A 19,255-nucleotide genomic window follows, 5' to 3' on the forward strand; every position below is an offset into this window, starting at 1 on the left:
ATTACGGGAGCGGAGCTGTCCCTGAAGGGGAGCCATGTCAGCTTCCCCGCCTCGATCCCATTAAGCGGCTCCTTATCTGTGGAAAATCGAGGTCCACACATTTTACCTAGCAGCCCGCCACGTTCCTGGCACTGCGACCTCACTGTGTCACGTCACACTGTTAGGACATGTCAGGGTCAAACGTTTTAAATAAAATATCAAAAAAATAATTATTATTTCCTATATACTCATTTTATGACCGTGTATTTTGTAAGATCTTGTCTTACTTAGTTACTCGTGTGGTGTGATTTCTGACTGCGTAACTGTGCTTAATACCATCATTTCGGCTTGTATGTGTCCATCCCTCCGTGACCGTGAGGTGAGTCATCTCCAATTTCACAGCCTCTCCACATCAGTGTCCCCCCTCTCCCCTCCCCTCCCCCCCCCCCACTCCAAGCCAGCAGGAGGCTGCTGGGACACTTGTTTATTTCAGAGACTTGTTTTGAAAGAAATATACATCTGTCGCTCCCTCCCTCTCCGGGGGCTCCTCACCCATTTCTGTGTCTGGGTTCGAGCAGGCACTGCCGTGCCCCCCCCCCCCCCCCTCCCCATCTCTTCCGGGGGTGCTGCTCGACCACATGGACTCCATCATGGCTGTTTTATTTATTCATCTGCATTTTACGCACCAGTTCTTCCTCTGGGCCCCAGGCACTATGGCCCAGTGCCTTCCACTCTTTTGTCCCAGACAAATTTTCCAGCCCCCCCCCTCCACTCTTAATGGAGCAGAGTAGATTGGGGCCTGTAACAGACGGTTATTTAATCTCTGCACTGATTTATCGTGACGCTGACTTAGGTGCTTTTGGGTTTTTTTGCTCGGGGCGGCGCTTCATTGTCCCCCTCCAGGGCGTCCAAGTTTAATGGCCTGTATACAATGAGCCTGATATATCACTCATGTGTCTCGGGAAAAAATCGCGGCGAAGTCTCCCCAGGACAAAGCCCGGGATTGTGCGCTGGGTCATCCTGGACCGGCACCTCCCAGTTGGGTCTCTGCTGGGATTCTCTCACGATCCGCTCATAATCTGTTTCCTGTGTGCCTTTGATACCCAACAATTGAAGTGTAGACAAGCTGCAGAATGTTTTATGCTATTGAACAGGCAGGTTTTTACTGGCTAATTGTTAGGGAGCATTTCTGAAGGAACCCGAACAGAAGGCCCTTTGCCTCCGCTCACAAAGGGACCAGATCTCTGCTGCCTGAAAGGCGAAGTCCCCTCCGATCTAAGCGGCTTCCATCCGCACCTCGCTGGTCTTCTGACGTGCTTCCCGGCGCACTGTGATTAAAAAACTGCAGACAAAACATATGATGGAACACCTTGGAAAACTGCCGCTCAGAAAAGTTGAAGGCCAGTTTTTAGAGGTGAGTCAGGGAATGTGCACCTCGGCTGCGTTAAGCAGCCTCACTAATTTACCTCTTCAAGTCCGTGCTGTGTTCCTAGGTTCCGGATTCGTTTATTCAATTGTCGGAATTAAATCTGACAGTCATTTCATTCCTAAGAACCTATTTCCAATACATTCTACAGACAGTAGCACATTTTGGTGATTTTATTTTTATTTTATTTTATTTTTTTTTTTATTTATGACCTTTTCTAACTGGAATATTCTGCAATAAAGCTTTTGTGAGCTTGTGAGGAATAATCATCAAAAGAATAAAAGCTCTCTGCCGTAAAAATTCCACAAATGAACTCTAGGCTTGATATATATTGTCTGAACTGCATGATTGATTGGTGGGACCATGAAAATTGATTGCTTTTTCACAGAAAGCACTATGCATACATTCCCATTCAATAAATCAATCAAAATTTATAAACCCCTTTAGGTTTGACAGTGATTAGCAGTAAATTTTCCAGAGGAGGTTGCAGTGTAGGGAAGGAAGAACTCAGATGTACTCTTGACTTGCTTATAGGAGATGATGGAGTAGTAGTCAAAACTTTGGACACGCCAAACCGCCTACAAAGGAGAGCGATCATGTCATATCACATGACTTGGCCACCTGACCTAAACACAGTAGAGATGGCTTGGGAGGAGTTTGACCAGTGAAGGCAAAGCAGCCAATGAGAGCTCAGCATATATGTGGGATCTTCTACAGGACTGCTGGGAAAGCATCCCAGGAGGCCACCTCATGAAACTGCCATAGAGGGGACTGGAGGGTGAGGGTCAGTGTCCCTGAAGCAGTTGGGGTTAAGGGCCTTGCTCAAGGACCCAATGGCGGGATCATGCTGACCACGGGTTTTGAACTAGCAACCTTCTGAATCCTAACCCACAGAGCTACCCCACCCTGCCCAACAAATTATTATTTGTTTGTTTAATAGTTTTTTGATCAGATCAGTGCATAATTCCATCTATGTCATTTTATAGTTTTGATGTCATTATAATTATCGTGAAATTTAAAGAAAAATGCAAATATACCTTTCTACAAGTAGGTGTGTCCAAACTTTTAACTGGTGCTGTATGCCTCACAATGATTTGTTTGCCTTAAGTGTCGTTTTACTTCTCCACGGAGTAACAGCAGCCAGATCAGCAGGTTCCTAACTTCGTTTATAATTGAAACTGTTGGATTATGCAAAGAAGTCAGAAACATTTTGTTTCATATAATTTAGCTTGGGGCTAGTTTGGATTATCTTTGTTTTACTGAAATTTACACCGGTGTTGTTTACATTATATATATTCAGTGTTTTTGCACTGTGATGCTCTGCTTACTATTATCTGATGATTCCGTTTGAATGCTTTTGATTTAAATATATTTATTTTAAGCTTCACCCAGCAGCGTTAGCGGAAATTAGCATCAGCTAGTTTTAATAATTGTTTTATGTGTCTAATCATTGCTTCTCCGGTAGTTTCTTATTTGTGAATGTCACGGTAGCTAATTTATGTAGATACCCTCTAAGTTGAGGTCGTCGGATTCGTTGGTTCACCTTGGATCGTTGTTTTGTTCTTAGTAGTATAGAAATTCGCGATTGGTTTGTTTTAAAGAAGGAGCCTAAAGAATGAGAAGCTGGGAATTAATCAGTCAAGCACGTGGTACTACTGTTTGTAGCCTCTAATCAACAGTGTAGTTAACAAGAGCCTGACAAGTCAGCATATGCATACAAGGGGAACAAGGGTGAGATGAAGGTAATGTTTTGCTTTTGAAAGGCGATCATGGTAATTAAATGTTAGAACCGGTGCTCTCTATGCATCCTCAAAGGCACAACACAGAATGTGGAGGGCATGCTTGTACGGAAGGGGAATTACTTCTCCATAAACTCCTCCCTTTAACATTGAGGGGGGGGGGTGATTATTGTTGGCTGTTTTGAAGCACCAGTCTAGCTGTAGAAGAAGTCGTACCTGATAGGGAGGGGGGTAGTGTGTGTCTGGCCTCCCAGGATTATGGAGAATCTGCTGCTCACCTTTATATGCATTTTCCAAGTGTGGAAAGCTTATGCTCAGGGAGCAGCTGGGGTTAAGGGCCCCTGGAGCAGCTGGGGTTAAGGGCTCCTGGAGCAGCTGGGGTTAAGGGCCCCTGGAACAGCTGGGGTTAAGAGCCTTGCTCAAGTCCGCCGCGAAGACGTCATGATGATACTGCCTGCCATGGGATTGAAACCAACAACCTTTGTAACCAGGCACAATCCCTATGCCAGCGTTCATGATGAAAGGAAATAGACCAGTTTGTCTTATATCCTTTAAAGGGAGGCGCATACACAGCAAAAAGGGATATTGTGGGGTTTCCATATGCTCTTAAGGCAAGCTTTCCAGCGAAAAGGCTTTATAGTGTCGACGGCATTCAGTAAACAGGCAACACCAGCCCCATCTGGTTTAACAGACGCTGTATCTCGACTGGCTGACACCCTCGCTGCACCAGCTACCGGGCCTGGTCCTATCTGAACCGGTTTCCCTCTGACCCCAGAGACCCTTACCTTTAGGCCTGGGGGCAAAACCCTACTCTAGTTTGCAGGCAGGCAAAAAAGAAAAGAAAGAAAAAAGAAAAAAAAAAGCTTAAGAAGAATGGCGTAAGGGAGCCCCGATGAGAGAGAAAATGAAACACCAACAGGATCTTGTCGAGGGGGTTTAGTATCACAGAGGCCTGTGATGCCTCGAGTCATGTCGTTATGAAAACAACAGAGGGTACAATGTTCTGGTAGCGTGCCGGTCTGTGGTGACCTACCATCGCTGTGGGGGGACACTGTCTCCCATTACATGAGGGTAGCCGCAGTTAGTTATCACAATGTATCTCAGTCCCAACCGGTTGTTGTATCTGAGGGATTACCCAATACTGTCATGGTGTTTAATCACCAATGAGTCATTATGCACGCCATACGCACTTTACTTAAACATGTCATTCATTCTGTGAAAAGTACCCAACTCCAGTCCAGTAGAATCCTAGTTCCGAGGTCGGAGTTTGTTGCTCCTCTGACTGTTTGGGAAGTTAGACCTCCATCGCTTAGGGCAGGACAGAACAGGTTACTTTCGCAGGGAGCAGTTTGGATGACCTTCAGTAATGGAAGTGTCTCCCCACCCGGGAGGCAGGTGGGGGGGCTCAGATTTGCCCTGTTGTAATTCCATTCCCGTCACCAGGTAGCTTCCCCATGAAGGAGGAAGGCGATCTGAGATGATCTACAGCTTGGATGTGCTTCCCCCCCCGTTGGTCGTGTCTGATTCCTGGCCGTACAGTAAACAGAGCCTCTGGAGTCCTTGGATTCCATGGGTGCATGAAGAATGAAGCAGCAATTTTTAATTCAACAAAAGCCGCCCAGGGGACTCGCTCACACTGCCCACACTGGGTGTGTTCACTTTAAAAAAGCGGTAAACCTCTAAAATAAAAGACATGCATCAAGCTTAGTGCTGCAGCTACGAGCCTCAAAATCCATCCTGAAAGGCGGATGTGTTTTCAGGGCTTATCAGTTAATAAGGCTTGATGGTTGGGAACTATATTCTGACCATCATTCATTATCTGTCTGTCTGTCAGCTTTAAATAGCAATTTTTCAAGTAATTAATGATTATTATATGACATCAAAGGTAGTGAAGTGCCATTCAATAAGTAACCCAGTTGTGAATTTCTCATAACTAAATTTATGGGAACAAATTTGCCTTTTGCTTCGCATATTGCTGTAGCTCATAGCATGTAGATCGTAAACCAGCCAGTCAGATTTACACGTCTGTTACGAAAGCCCTACAAACAGTGCACCCCCCCCCCCCAGAGAGAGGAACAGCTATATTTTGTCCATTTTGACAGAGTACTGAAGATTCGGGCTCCAGTTAGACAGTGTGGATACTCCCAGTTCGCGGAAGCTGAAATATGATTCTTCCTTAATGTTCCCAAGGAAAAAAACCAAGACGAGTATATTTAGGGTTTGGTGGGAGGTGCTGACAGGTGGGTAATAAAAGCAGTGGGGGTCAGCTGGGTTGGAGTCTCAGGAACACACCAGACTTCCCAGTAGCCGCCACTTCAGGTTTCCTTGACCGGTCCATATGGATGGTTTTTCTTTTTTTCTTTTCCTAGATTCTGTCACTTGCTTGTCTTGCTAACCATTTAATTAGGCCTTTGAAGCAGATTCCCCCCCCCCCCCCCCCCCCCGCCTTTTAATTAGGACGTTAGACAGAGCTGGAGAGCCTGCAGCGGAGGCATTGATCCCTACAGACGTGATCATGTTGTAACATAGCCCAACACAGGCAGGCTGCAGTCTCCTTTGAAATCTTACCCTGTGAAGGAAGGGGACCCCTTCAGATCGTTTGGCCGACCAAAGCTAGACAGAAAAGTGCATTATCGTGCACTAGAAAGCAGTATAACGCGGTGATGTCATTATTTTTGCGGAAAACCACTGACATCCGCGTCATTGTGTGTTTTTCGCATTGGTGCCCAAACGCTCTTCCGGAAGGCTCCTTACCTGAAAAATGCTTGGTCAGTAGGAGGTGACATCACCAGGGATGTCTTTAGAGGGAGAGTTGTCCAGAGACACAGTGAAACCAAGCCTGTGTAACTCTATACGTTAAAAACACTCTCACTTAAACATCGGTGTTTCCATGACGAAGGCAGAGCCTAGTTGTCTCAAAGATCCTACTGCTTAAGGAAACAAAGCTGATCCTTTCTTGCGGTACTTTAAATAAAGATTGATTCTTCTTGTAATTATTATTGTTGTTTTCCTGCTTTGTGCGTGCAGTTCTTCAGGGCATGTTTACAGTACGTGTTGTTTTCGGTACACAAGCTTTTTCTGTGTCGGCTAACAGAGGAAGATGCAGGTGTGAAGCAGAGCCAAGACAACACGGGCCATCACACCTGCGCCCCGAGCCAGCTAGCGGTCGATCGCGAGACGGGAGCAGTTGACGGTGAGCCTCTCGGTGCCTCCTGTGAGAGCCATTTCCCACCATGGCTCTCTGACTTCGCCTGAGCAAGCCCACCGTTTTTTTTCAGCAGTCGGCTATCCGCTGCAGGGGACAGGGATTGTTTTGAAGGATCTGGAAGACATGAAGACAGGGTTTCTTATTAAGTATGACAAGTCTTCATCCAACTCCCCCCCCATCTGGGTGTGGCATGGGCGGGAGGCCAGTTTGGTGTAGATGTGACTTGAAAGAGAAGTGGTGGTATCGCTCGGCAGAAGCCTGACCGGATGTCATGGCGGCTTATGCCTGTAATGATCTATCCTTAATAACAGAGGGGGCTGGTCTGCCGCGGGCATGCTCCGCCGCCTGGGGAATGTGCCAAGGTCGCACCGTTTACTGCTCCTCTGTTTGATAGCAGCCTTCTCCCTCCCTCCCTCTGTTCTTTTGCTCCCTCTCTCTCTCTTCTTTCACTTCTGCCCTCATTAGTATTATTATTTTTTTTGTTTAATTTTCAGAGGCCTTAGTCAGTGTCGTAACACTCTTTCGTTTAATCGTGTGCCACGGCTGTAAGAAATGGGGGGGTTGGGGGGGGGTGAGGGCGGGTGTGCTAAACGTGGTATTTCCCTTGTCTTTGGCAGCTCTGTAGCTTTCACACGCAGAATTATAATTCCTGGGACTGATTTAACTGCACTCTCAAGACTTTTCAGAACTTTTTGACCTATGCAAAATAAATGGAGCGGGATCTCTTTCCTGACATCACCCACACCCCGGGTGAGCACTTTGTCCAACTCCCTACTTTTTTGTTTGATGTGGTGGTGCTTCGGACTTACACCATCAGGAGAGCATGCCGCTCGTCCATCTGGACTGGAGTCACGTGGTATGAAAGTGCTATGGTCTAACAAAGCGTTTCAGACCCATATTCTGTGAGACCACGCCCTACAGCGGCCCCGGCCTTAGACAAACAGAGCTTCAGTGGCTCACAGTATTTACTCAGGGAGGCCCAAAGTATCCAGGGAAGTGACAGACACAAATAGTTCATAAAGGGGGAAGCAGAACCCGACCTGTCTGCGACGTAGCTATGAATGTTAGCGACCCGCTAACCCTGTTAGCATGCCGCGCGTAGCTTTTCACATTTTACAGTGAAATTCCTGTGGCTTGCCGTTTTTGTTTTTTAATGACACAAAAATGGGTGTCTGCTTTCTGCATTCCCATGTGCGGTGCGGGACGCTTTTCACAGGTAGGGCGCTAATGAGCCAGGTTTCGGTATCACGTTCCACCTGTCATGCCTGCGAAAGTCGCGCCGGCGACCGCAGTGGGTGTCGCTCCTTCCATTAACCACAGCAATGCTAAAAAAACAACCCAAGGGCACTTTATGTCCATAGAACAGAAGGTACATTTGAAGCAGGCTCTATTCTATTTTTTTAGAATCAAATTCATTTAGTAGCGAGAGTAAAAATTTAATTACCATAATGTGATTCCGCCCAGGAGAGGTTGGGAATGTGACTGAAGCTTCGTCAGGGAGTTTGCTAATGCTTCTTGATTGACGAGGGTTTTGTAACAAAAGCATGTCTTTATGTTTCCCGCCTACAGAAAACACAATGTACTGAATATTGATTTTTTCGCACCTTTAAACCTGATAAGAATAAAGAAAATAGACTCTCATAAATAAAATGAAAAAGTTGAAAGGATGGCTTTTTAGGTCTGAGTGCTAAACCTCAGTAGCCCTGAGGAGATTTTAACCCAGAATCTCTGGGTCACCAGGGCAGATTTTTCTTACAGATTTAATCACTGCATACTGGTTCTGGTTGGGGGATGCTTACATTTATGTGGGTGGGCCCAGCACGACCTTATCGGGAATCGTCAGACACCCATTTAGGATCCCTGAGGCAATTCGCCGGTCGTTCTCATCTGCTTGCCCCCGTCAGCAATGGCAAAATCAGGACTGGAGAGCCACTTCATAGACACGCAGTGGCACAATTCGCAGGGAGCTCCTCCTTCCCTGACACCAAAGGACGGGGACTGGGGTCCAAGGACATGCGAAATCGGCCCGACGGCAAACATTTTCCAAATTCCAGTGGCCCTTCTGTGAGCCTCTGGGTCCCCCACCCCCCAAGACCTCTCCTTTTGTCTGGTGACAGTTGACAAAAATTGCAGCTCAGTCCGGAACATTCCGTCAACACGCAGATCCCGCGTTCCGGTTTTTTGTGGACAAGTCCCAATCTGATGCTTCATGTCAGCCTTGAAAGTGGGCCAACGGAGAGCTTTTTAGTCGTGACTCATGCTGCAAAAAGACTTTTTAAAAAAACCCAAAAGCATCAGGGGACAGAATGTGACTGAGACCCTCCCCGTCATGAACGCAGTCTTCCTTTACGTCCATCTCCCCTCTGGTTCCAACAGTGCCCGGAAGCCTTGGCTGCTTTAAAGACAGTGGGGAGCCCCCGACACTGACGGGGACCAGCGAGACATCCAACAAGATCACCATCCAGAACTGCATCAGCTTCTGCCGGAAGCAGAAGTACAAGGTGAGCAGAATGACTCAGGGTGGACATGATTCACGGCAAACTTTAGGCCCAGTGGCAGTTTTCCTGAATAATATAGCAGGAAATCAAACAAATAATATTCTCAGCAAAACACTCATTCAGCGAATCAGATCTATATCTGTTTATGAAAGCTTTCTCTACGGTACATGTAATGCGCACAGTCGTAGGTAATATGCAAAACAACCTATACCGCTATACACAATCCGCTAGTTTCTTCCAAATGAAAATGCTTTTCTGCAAGCATGCTGAGATGACGCATTGTTGGAAATGAAGATTTATTTTCTGCTTTTGACATTTTTAACAGCTTAAAGTTTTTGTATTGGCAGATAAGTTTTGGAAATCAGCATTGGCTATCAGAGGGTGGCATCAAAGGGGCGTTGGGCATGCGCCGTTTTTTCAGAGAAAGCCTCAGCTGCAGCTTTCACACGATTATTCACATCGCTGGTTTTTAGCTCATATCTCCAGTGTACATACAGCCCATTAACTGTGTTTGATGATGAAGAGTCTGAGTCCTGCTTAGGCTTGGGGGCCATAAAAATGCCCAAACGGTTTCACACGCACACGCACACACACACACACACACACACACACACACACAACCTGCACTCATATCTTTGTGGGGACCATCCATTCATTTCTACAGGAAAAATCCTAATCCCAACAATGACGACCTTAACCCCTACATGCCTTTTGGAATATTTATTTTTTTGATTGCGTACACAGGTTTTTATACATTGTGAGGACATTTGGTGAGCACAATGTAATATATACATAACTCCCCCCCCCACACACACACACACCCAAACACACACTCTAATGCATGATGGCATTATACCTCAATTTAGAAAAAAATATCTTAGAATGCTGAAATGGAAATATAGACATACGAAGCAAATTAAAGCTAGCGGCAAGATAAGTGTAGTGCAGTGCATGTTTTCACAACATATGTTGACCTATTGCTCTGTAAGTAATTTTCCAGTTACATGGAAAGCTGGGTGCATTTAAAGAAACCCTCGAGCATCCAGCTCTCTGATGTGGCCAAACATGTCCCACTATATTAGGAACTTACGAAATACCAATTTCTCTAAGCAAAATGTATTTCTGACATTTGAAATGTATCTTTAAGCGTAGAAATATAGTTACGGAACATCAGGAGTATGGGGATATATGCCTATACCATCTTCTACACGTCATTTTTTCATTAATGTACATTTTAAGGAAATCTCAAATGGTCAGACATTGATAAATATTTGAAAAACCTGTTTTGGGTACCATGGTAATCCCAGAAAGGAACCTGTATGTTAGTGAGGGTGGGGGAAGGGCCACTCACTGGTAAGAAATGACCCAGTGCTGTGTTTGATGGACAGGGAGACTGTCCATGTGGAGACTGATTGTCAACACGGACAGTAATCCCTACATTTCCCCGGCAAAAATTAGCTTGCAGGGATGGAATCGGGGTATGCCTGTTTCTGCGGCAATGACCTAGACTACCATCAGCACGGGGAGGCGGCCGGCTCCGAGTGCAACCACGAGTGCTTCGGGGACCACACCCAGCCCTGCGGGGGCGACGGCCGTGTCATCGTCTTCGACAGTGAGTACGGGGTACACAGGAAGAACGGGGCTTCCGAGTCCACCGGGGGTCGGGGTGCTGCCAGTCGCTGACCTGTTTCACCCAACGAGAAGGGGGTCAAACCATCGATGGAGCACAGGCATCCAGCATCCAGACCTGTTAGAATCTTATATACCTGGATCATGTCCCCCCTTAGTCTCCTTTGCGCGAGGCTGAACTGATTCATCTCAGCTAACCTCTCCTGTGAAGTCGGATTTATACGTTTTTCATACTCAAGTGCTTTGCTGTCAGGGAAAAACGAAAACATGGCAGATGTTAAATTTTAGCTAATGTAAGCTAATATGAAGTTGATAACTATGGAGAGAATAGCAAATAGCATTGTTCTATATTAAGTGAAGTGTACACAGACTACAAATGTACACAAGCAACAGTTAGCAATAGGTGTATTGCTAAAAACTAAGCAATCACGAACCATCTGTCATGTTGAGAAGTTGAGGGTCCATCCCATGCGCGACTTCCTAGCTGACGACTCGTATTTGCTGTGACGTCGTATGTTGCGTGAAGACAGCATGACTCGCATTCTGGAATGTGTGATGGTGGCACTTGCTCTCCTTGCCTTTAATGAGTATTCCCCCCCCCCTACAGCACGTGTGGGGGCCTGTGGGGGTAACTACACCTCCCCCTCGGCCGTGGTGTATTCCCCAGACTTCCCGGACAACTACAACGCCAACCACGTCTGCTACTGGACCATACAGGTGCCGGGCGCCTCGGCCATCCTGTTCAACTTCACCTTCTTCGAAATCATTGACCAAACTGACATGGTGGAGCTGCTGGACGGGCACACGAATCATGTGGTGGTTCGCTTTGATGGGCGAAACCCGCCACGCTCCGCGATCAACATCACCGCTGACTTTGTCATCCTCTACTTTTACTCGGACAGAACCAATCAAGCCCAAGGTTTTGCTGTCCTGTACCAAGGTAATGTGCTCTGCTTTTTAGTCTAGAACAGACTAGAATAGTGCCTGGAACAATGTTTCCCAACTGGTCCTCAGGGATCCACAGACGGTCCACATTTTTTTTGTACCAGGAGCTGGGAGGAAGAAAAAATGTGGACTATCTGTGGGTGCCTGAGGAACGGATTGAGAAACACTGATCTAGAAACACGATTTACAATTTATCTGGGTCTATCCAGAAACTTCTTCCCAAAATACCTGATTTTACTGAAGCATGTTAAGAGTACCCCGCGACCCAGTCGGATAAGCGGTTTGGAAAATGGATGGATGGATGGATGGATGGATGTTAAGAGTACTCTGCGACCCAGTTGGATAAGCGGTTTGGAGAATGGATGGATGGATGGATGGATGGATGGATGTTAAGAGTACCCCGCGACCCAGTCGGATAAGCGGTTTGGAAAATGGATGGATGGATGGATGGATGGATGGATGTTAAGAGTACTCTGCGACCCAGTCGGATAAGCGGTTTGGAGAATGGATGGATGGATGGATGGATGGATGGATGGATGGATGGATGTATGTTAAGAGTACCCCGCGACCCAGTCGGATAAGCGGTTTGGAAAATGGATGGATGGATGATGGATGGATGGATGGATGTTAAGAGTACCCCGCGACCCAGTCGGATAAGCGGTTTGGAAAATGGATGGATGGATGGATGGATGGATGGATGGATGGATGGATGTTAAGAGTACCTTTGTGCAGTGGTACAATCAGTAAGTTTTCTCCAGCGAACTTAACGACTTTGGGTTGAAGTCAGAGCCGTAACCTTCTTCACTTCAGCCAAGAAACTCCAAACACATTTCCTAGCATGTCTAATCTATGTATGTGTCTCCCAGCCGCTGTTAAGCTGCTTCATGTGTCTCGTAAGACGTGTATTTTTCCAATGTTGGCATTTCCTCATTACTCAGGATCAAATCCTATCAAGGGCTTCCCATAGGAGACTTTTAAGTCCCTTATGAGTCTGTGACTGCAGCCTCTAGGCACTGACAATGTGACAGTCTCACCCTAACTGTACTTCAAGCCTCATTGCACGTCTACATGTTTACAATCCAATTATCATTTAACAATACATCTCCATACGCATAATCTATGCAAATATATGTCTTCAGTTTATGAAGCAGAGAGATAACGAATCAGTTTAGTGGAAAATTGCAACTTTATCAGCATCAATAAATGGGTGTTACTGTTGTTTGTAGTGAAATGCATATATTATGTATTTAAGGGCATGGTGGTGCAGTGGTTAGCACTGTTGCCTCACACCTCTGGGACCCGGGTTCGAGTCTCCGCCTGGGTCACATGTGTGCGGAGTTTGCATGTTCTCCTCATGTCGTGGTGTGGTTTCCTCCGGGTACTCCGGTTTCCCCCCACAGTCCAAAGACATGCTGAGGCTAATTGGAGTTGCTAAATTGCCCATATGAGTGCATGTGTGAGTGTATGGTGTGTGAGTGTGCCCTGCGATGGGCTGGCCCCCCATCCTGGGTTGTTCCCTGCCTTGTGCCCATTGCTCCTGGGATAGGCTCTGGACCCCCCGCGACCCAGTAGGATAAGCGGTTTGGAAAATGGATGGATGGATGGATGTATTTAAGGTGCTTTTGTTGCATTGGCTTGGAGGTCTCTGAGAATACCCTGAAGGACCTGCTCTCTGGGGGTCTACAGGTCATACAGTTCAGCTCTGCAGGATGATGACTAGAGATCCAACAAGGTCCCTGGGTGTCACGCCTGGGTTGCCTTTTTAGCTCTGGGTCATATTTCCTGAAGCTCTCACAAAAACCTGCCCTGAATTCTTTTTACATCACTGGATACCAAAAAATCAGAAAGAGTCAGGAGGTAGGCAGGCATCTCATCGCTGCCTCTTGGGTCCATGTGATGCAGTTAATGCGAGTAATGGCTGCCTTGTCTGTCTCCCCATCTGGTCATCGTCTGGCTTCCCTCCCTCATCGCCACATTCAAGGCTCCGAAAATGTCCCAAGGTGCCAAAAGATCATTCGAAAAATCTACGTCCACCCTAACGCCTGGGCTGTTCACGGCCCACACTTTTTGAGCTCTGTTAACTTCCTGTTCCATGTTTTCATGAGAGGGACAAGGCTTCCAGATGACATTTGACTGATATGCTTGTTGACCTGCTGTTAAATATTATATTTAAGCTTAAATGTCTGGAAAATTAGTTGGCTGTGACCATGCATTGGAGAGCCCGTAATGGAAAATGGATGGCTGGCTGGCTGGCTGGCTGACTGGATGGATGGATGGATGGGTGGATGGATGGATGGATGGATGGGTGGATGGATGGATGGCTAAAAATGTCTGAGTTTTATGCCCGCTTGAATTTTTTATAAGTATTATTTTCATAAAATTTTCAAACTATTAATTCTGTCCCATTGCTCACTCTTCGACAAGCTAATTTTCTGCAATATTAAATCTTATCGATGCATTTTCACCAATATAAGATGTTCTTGGATGATTTATTCATTATTCTTTCCCATTTCATTTCACATTGTCCCCAGTTACCGCTGAACTTATTAAACTGAATCCGGTTTTGTGTGTGTGTGTGTGTGTGTGTGTGTGTGTGTGTGTGTGTGTTCGTATTTTCAGCACTGATGGCCCCAGAGCCCAGGCCTAATGAGGAAGACAAGGACGTGGAGGAGACGGCGAGCCTGCCAGCCAGCACAGCCGAGCCCTCGCTGGAGAGTGTCACAGGGAAGACCAATGACAGCACTGCTGGCCAGTCTTCCCAGATTCTGTATGTGATAACATCTAGCCCAACCATGCCTGACCACAACATGCCAGGTGAGGGCGCCAGACACAGGGCTGGGCTCGCACACCTGTGCCCTTCGGCTGTATTTGTTCCTCATTTATCAAAAGCTTATTGTTCCTACTTCAGTTTTCATGTCTATTTCTCTCTTTCATTTCCTTTCTCTCTTTATTCTTTTCATTGGTTCACTGCATACTTGTTGACTATGGTGCCTAACCTGATCTCATCTCCACTCACGCAGTGTGGACTATCTACGCACTGGCTGCCCTTCTGACTCTGACGGTCATAGCCATGATTGCAAAATTACTCCTTCACATCACTGTCAAGTAAGTGCAGTGTTCCCTCCCTGGTGTGGCTGGGGAACAGCTGGCTGTGTCTTCCTGAAGCTCACGTTACCAGAAAAAAAACTGGAAAAAAAAAACATTTAATTGGGGGACAGTTGAACAGCATTAGACAGTAACCTCACAATGGATAAACTAAAGCAGAATCGAGGCAGGGTGTAGTTTATGACCGATGGGGAAATGAGCCTTTTGGGATCTGCTGTTGGGGTCAGTCATCATCCTTCTTAACCAATAGGGAACAGGACTAACAAGAAGCGACCTTCTCCCATCACTGTGGAGAAGCAAGATACTGCATTGAGATGGTACGACCTAAAGGTCTTGACCTACTTGTCCTTTTTCCTGCCCTGTTTAGATCTCCAACCATACCTTCCATCAGCAGCTCTGAGGCCTGCAACCAGAACACTGGGTCAGAGCCCTGGATCATCTTCTATCGGCCATCCACCATATCCTTTTTCAAGAAGAAGCTGAAGAATCACCACGGTGACCTCAGTCCCCTGGTGGGGAACTAGGGAAGGGGCAAACCGACCTGCATTCTATTCCCCAACCCGAGCTTCTGTGGGTCTCTGGACCAAGTCTTTTGTGAGCTGCTGTGGAGGACACGTAAAAAATAAATAACCACACAAGGTGACTAAAGACAGAAACCGACCAGCTGGAAGGGGCTGAGGTGACCAGACTTGGCCGAGCGAAGAGGTCAGAGAAGACAGCACATGACCTCCAGGACTGCTGGACCTTGGCGCCATCACACTGGACCCCAGCCAGTAATCAGTTGCTAGCTAAGCACAGGTAGTCATGGCAAGGACATGGTTTCCCCCCCTGCCAGACAAATCCCACCCTCATCCAGAAATGCTGAACTTTCAGGGCTTCATCCATACAATAGAGGTGGTTCTGGTCGTGGTTTGTTTTAAAGGCTCTTCTTCAAATGCCCTGGTTGGACAGCTGGCAATTGACAGGAGGGAAAAAAAAGCAATATCGTGCATGGTGGAACCACTTCAGTGGGAAGGTCGTAAAGGGGGGACCGCCATGATGGGAAGGTCACAAAGGGGAACCAATATGATGGAAAGGTCACAAAGGAGAACCAACATGATGGAAAGGTCACAAAGGGGGACTGCCATGATGGGAAGGTCACAAAGGGGGACTGCCATGATGGGAAGGTCACAAAGGGGGACTGCCATGATGGGAAGGTCACAAAGGTGAACTGCCATGATGGGAATGTCAGTCTTCTCCATGTAGGTTAGCTCTAATTACATATCCTGCGTGCTCTATTCCCTGGATGATATTTCTGTTTGGTTTGGGGTTCCTGTGGAAGGGCCAAGACAAACTTTCACCCAGACTGGGGGGAAAAACCAAAAAAAAGAGACATTTGCGGGTAAAAGGTATGGGTCCATTGGGGCAGTTACCTCATTTAGGTGATTCTGAAGTCTGTTCAGACTTCCTTGGGACAGTTTGTTTCCTCCACCTCAGGTGGACTGGGTTTCAAGTGCCTTACAAACTGAGCTACCAGTCTGGAAATTTCTTTATTGGGAATTATTGTCATTGATGCCCTTAATTTATTTAAATTTTTATCTGTGTGACAGTGATAATGCTTTGCAAAAGCATGTAAATATCAGAAGAGACCAACATTATTGACACTCAAAGCACCATTTATCCTTGCTCTTACGCCAGACAGACTTAGGTATGTAATATACTGAAATGTTCCTTTTTTATATAGATCCAGTGTTGATACGTGTGACAGTATGCAAATTAGCTTCCTGGACTCATAAATTGGGCAATGGTGCTGGCCTATTATCTGGGTACCTGATCTGGTCACCTAACGTTTAGGAGGTTCTGTAAGGAGATATCAGTTGTGCCCTTTTAGGCAAAATTACTTCAGCAAATATTTGGCCATATAAATAAATAAGCACATCTACCAAGCAAACATGGTTATTTATTTAATGATAATGCAATAAGACTATTATGCACCAGGCTCTGGTGCTTGAAAACACATGCATTCCAAAATGGGTTACCAGTCTGAGATTTACTGCTCACATCCTTAACAGACTATAGGAGCATACTGTGCAGAAATAACTAGTCGTACCTCTAAACGTTGCAGCCCATTCTGTCTAACGACAACCTGATTTTCCTGATTTCACGGAACACTAAACACACACCTCCCTTAATTGTTCCTGAATTTCAGGGCCGAGCTTAGAAACCTTCACGCTAAAAGCGTTAAAGTTAAAAAACCATGCAGATAAGAGGCGTTTGTTAAACAGTGCAGATCGCGATAGTTTTTTTTTTTTTTTTTTAAATATGTTTGTAAGTATGGGTATTTAACACACTGTTCACCATGGTCCGTGGCGTCGTCATGCATCCATAATGCATTCATGCATACTCAATGCATCCATGAATTCCATCGGAAATGTCTGAAGCCCTAATTTATTGCTCAGTGTGGGAGGTGACCGCTTCAGGATGCAGTAAAACAAACCGGTCTCACGTATCGGGTGAAAGCATTTGTACCGAGTGTCTTCGCCTGTAATAAAGGCTTTAGTCGGCCGGCTACTCAAAGACCAAAATATAGACGCACTTAATTTGACCTCACAAAATCTGATTGCTGTACAATTTGCGTACTGATAGGATCGGTAAATCCTGCATGGGCTGGAGATAATACTGCGGAAAAATTGCCCGAGCTCTTAGCTTTCATAGCAAAATACAATATATTCCTGGTTCGTTACTTTTAATCCAGATGATTTCTTTCTATCTACGAGTCTGTGTGATTGAGATACTGTTTTATTATCAGAGTTGTAATTACGTCAGATATTTCAAGACTGAAAATATTGTGATTCTAGACAAAAGTAGAATGACTATTTTGGATTTTCAAGCATGACAGATGGAAAGCCGCTCATTCATATAAAATATTCATTTTTAAAATGAGATTTTAAAAGGTTTCAAATTCAGGAAAAAAAGATCAAGGTATAGATTAAGGGGAAAATATATAGTAAAATATTGTTTTCGTAAAATTGTATATAAAATAGATTTTTTTTAATTTATGCAGTAAATTATTATTTTGGATGTGAATGGGATATAATCTATCTTTTATATAAGTGAAGTACATTTGTAGTTTTATTTAAAGTGCTCTAAATGTAAAATAAACACGCATGTTTCTTATGTCTATTTTCTGCTGTTTTCTTTCCTTGGGCTCTCGCCTGAAGAACAGGCAGGTGAAAAGTGCTGACGCCGGAAAGAAAAATGTTTGATGTATTATAGCATCATAAATGTATTTTTACATTACAGGCACGTGCAGACAGGATGAGCGATAATAAGCTAATGCTACACAAATTATAATGATAATTTTAAACGCTCATCCATGTCAGTTTCATTTTTTAGTTTTATCTATCTTTTGACTGGTTTGTTCACATGAAAATGACTTCATTTGTGTAAAGCCTTATTCCTAAGCTTTTGTTAAAGTAGATCCTGGTATTTCGTCAACAGTGTCCCAAAAACAACAAAAGCGTGATTTCTATAAAGGAATAAGTGCTTCTTCAACTGCAACATCCAACCCGAGATTATTCCAATGGGAAATATTTTTTCGTTACTTGCACGCATAAACATGTTATTAAGATTCGTTTGTCTCTGTTCCAGATAGTTATGTTCTGGGGATTAATGACTGAACCGTCAATACTTAATTTGAGCCTTGGGCACTTCGCCTAAGAAAATCTGAAGCAAGAGAGCAATGGTCAAAGTACGTTTAAGATCAGTCGACATGTGCGTAAATCAAAACCGGCGAATGGATCCAGCCCAATAATCAAGTTTCTCCGTGAATGGGTGGAGATCTCACCCACCCCCAAATAAATAAATAAATAAATGAAGGTCAAAGCAGTTACGCCCTTGTCAGTGGGAATATTTTGTAATTCTTGTTTTTAGAAAAAGCAACAACGTGACGCGGTCTTTGCGCGCCACCTAGTGGTTCTTACTAGTATGTTGCCTAACACTATATAGCCGATAGAGGAGAAAAAACACCCTGTTGACGTCTGGAGGCTGTAAAACTTCACAAAATATCTCCATCAATAAATAATAGGTAACATTTAAATTGAACATCGATTTTCTTAAGTCATTTTGAGTCTCTTGCACAGAGTCCTCTCTGCTCCCGTTCCCCAGTTCGAAGTCCTGTAATTATCTAACCCGATATTTTCAGGCATGAAAGCTCATATAAAGAAGAGAACACACTTAAAAGTCTATTCATGCTAAACAGTGGGGAGAGTCGATACCTCTTTCACTAAAGGTAGATATGCCGAGCAGCCCGAAGCTGCTGTCTGGACACGCCCCTCTCTTATCCCCTTGCTTTGATTCTGCCCTGCTGCTCTTTTTGTCCTGTCCACTGGGGCGTACTATTATTTTATCAGTTTGTAACTTGAGTCAGGGAGACCTTCCTCTTTTACCCTCTGTTACACAAAAAGATCGGGGAAACTTTTGTGTCCCCTGCGCCGCCGAGGCAAACAGGTAGCGCAGGTTCCCATCACACAACATAGAGCCGGCCAGCTCACGGTTATCTGTCCCAGACTGGATCACTTTGTGATTACCTCGACAATGATGACAATGTCCCTGGTTTCTGGTGACACCCAATGTACCTTCCCCCCCTCAATCAATGAACAATCTGAAAAACAAAACCCGACACTTTCAGCATTCAGGGAAGGTATTCCCAGGGTTGTGAACATGCGTTAGTTCTTACAAATTTATG

At 45.3% G+C, this 19,255-nt stretch overlaps 1 protein-coding gene and 1 long non-coding RNA gene across 5 annotated transcripts in view; one reads left to right on the forward strand and one right to left on the reverse strand.

Annotated features, from left to right (window-relative positions):
- kremen1 (kringle containing transmembrane protein 1) overlaps positions 1–17,685 on the forward strand; it is a 40,771-nt gene extending 23,086 nt beyond the window's left edge. For 3 of the 4 annotated variants that reach the window (XM_048988629.1, XM_048988620.1, XM_048988635.1), the window contains 7 exons: positions 6,239–6,337; positions 8,729–8,853; positions 10,309–10,462; positions 11,087–11,419; positions 14,044–14,238; positions 14,445–14,529; positions 14,897–17,685. In XM_048988629.1, the coding sequence (XP_048844586.1) occupies positions 6,239–6,337; positions 8,729–8,853; positions 10,309–10,462; positions 11,087–11,419; positions 14,044–14,238; positions 14,445–14,529; positions 14,897–15,053 (1,148 nt within the window). In that variant the 3' untranslated portion in view covers positions 15,054–17,685. The remainder of the gene's footprint in view (positions 1–6,238; positions 6,338–8,728; positions 8,854–10,308; positions 10,463–11,086; positions 11,420–14,043; positions 14,239–14,444; positions 14,530–14,896) is intronic. The other variant, XM_048988646.1, reaches the window with a different exon arrangement.
- LOC125716470 (uncharacterized) lies at positions 10,401–11,090 on the reverse strand. Its single transcript, XR_007384344.1, has 3 exons — positions 10,914–11,090; positions 10,617–10,725; positions 10,401–10,534 (listed from the first exon to the last, which is right to left on the reverse strand). It is a non-coding gene; the product is annotated as an uncharacterized LOC125716470 (long non-coding RNA).
- Positions 17,686–19,255: the final 1,570 nt, after the last annotated feature.

This window comes from Brienomyrus brachyistius, chromosome 2, assembly GCF_023856365.1.
Source record: "Brienomyrus brachyistius isolate T26 chromosome 2, BBRACH_0.4, whole genome shotgun sequence".
Classification (NCBI taxonomy): domain Eukaryota; kingdom Metazoa; phylum Chordata; class Actinopteri; order Osteoglossiformes; family Mormyridae; genus Brienomyrus; species Brienomyrus brachyistius.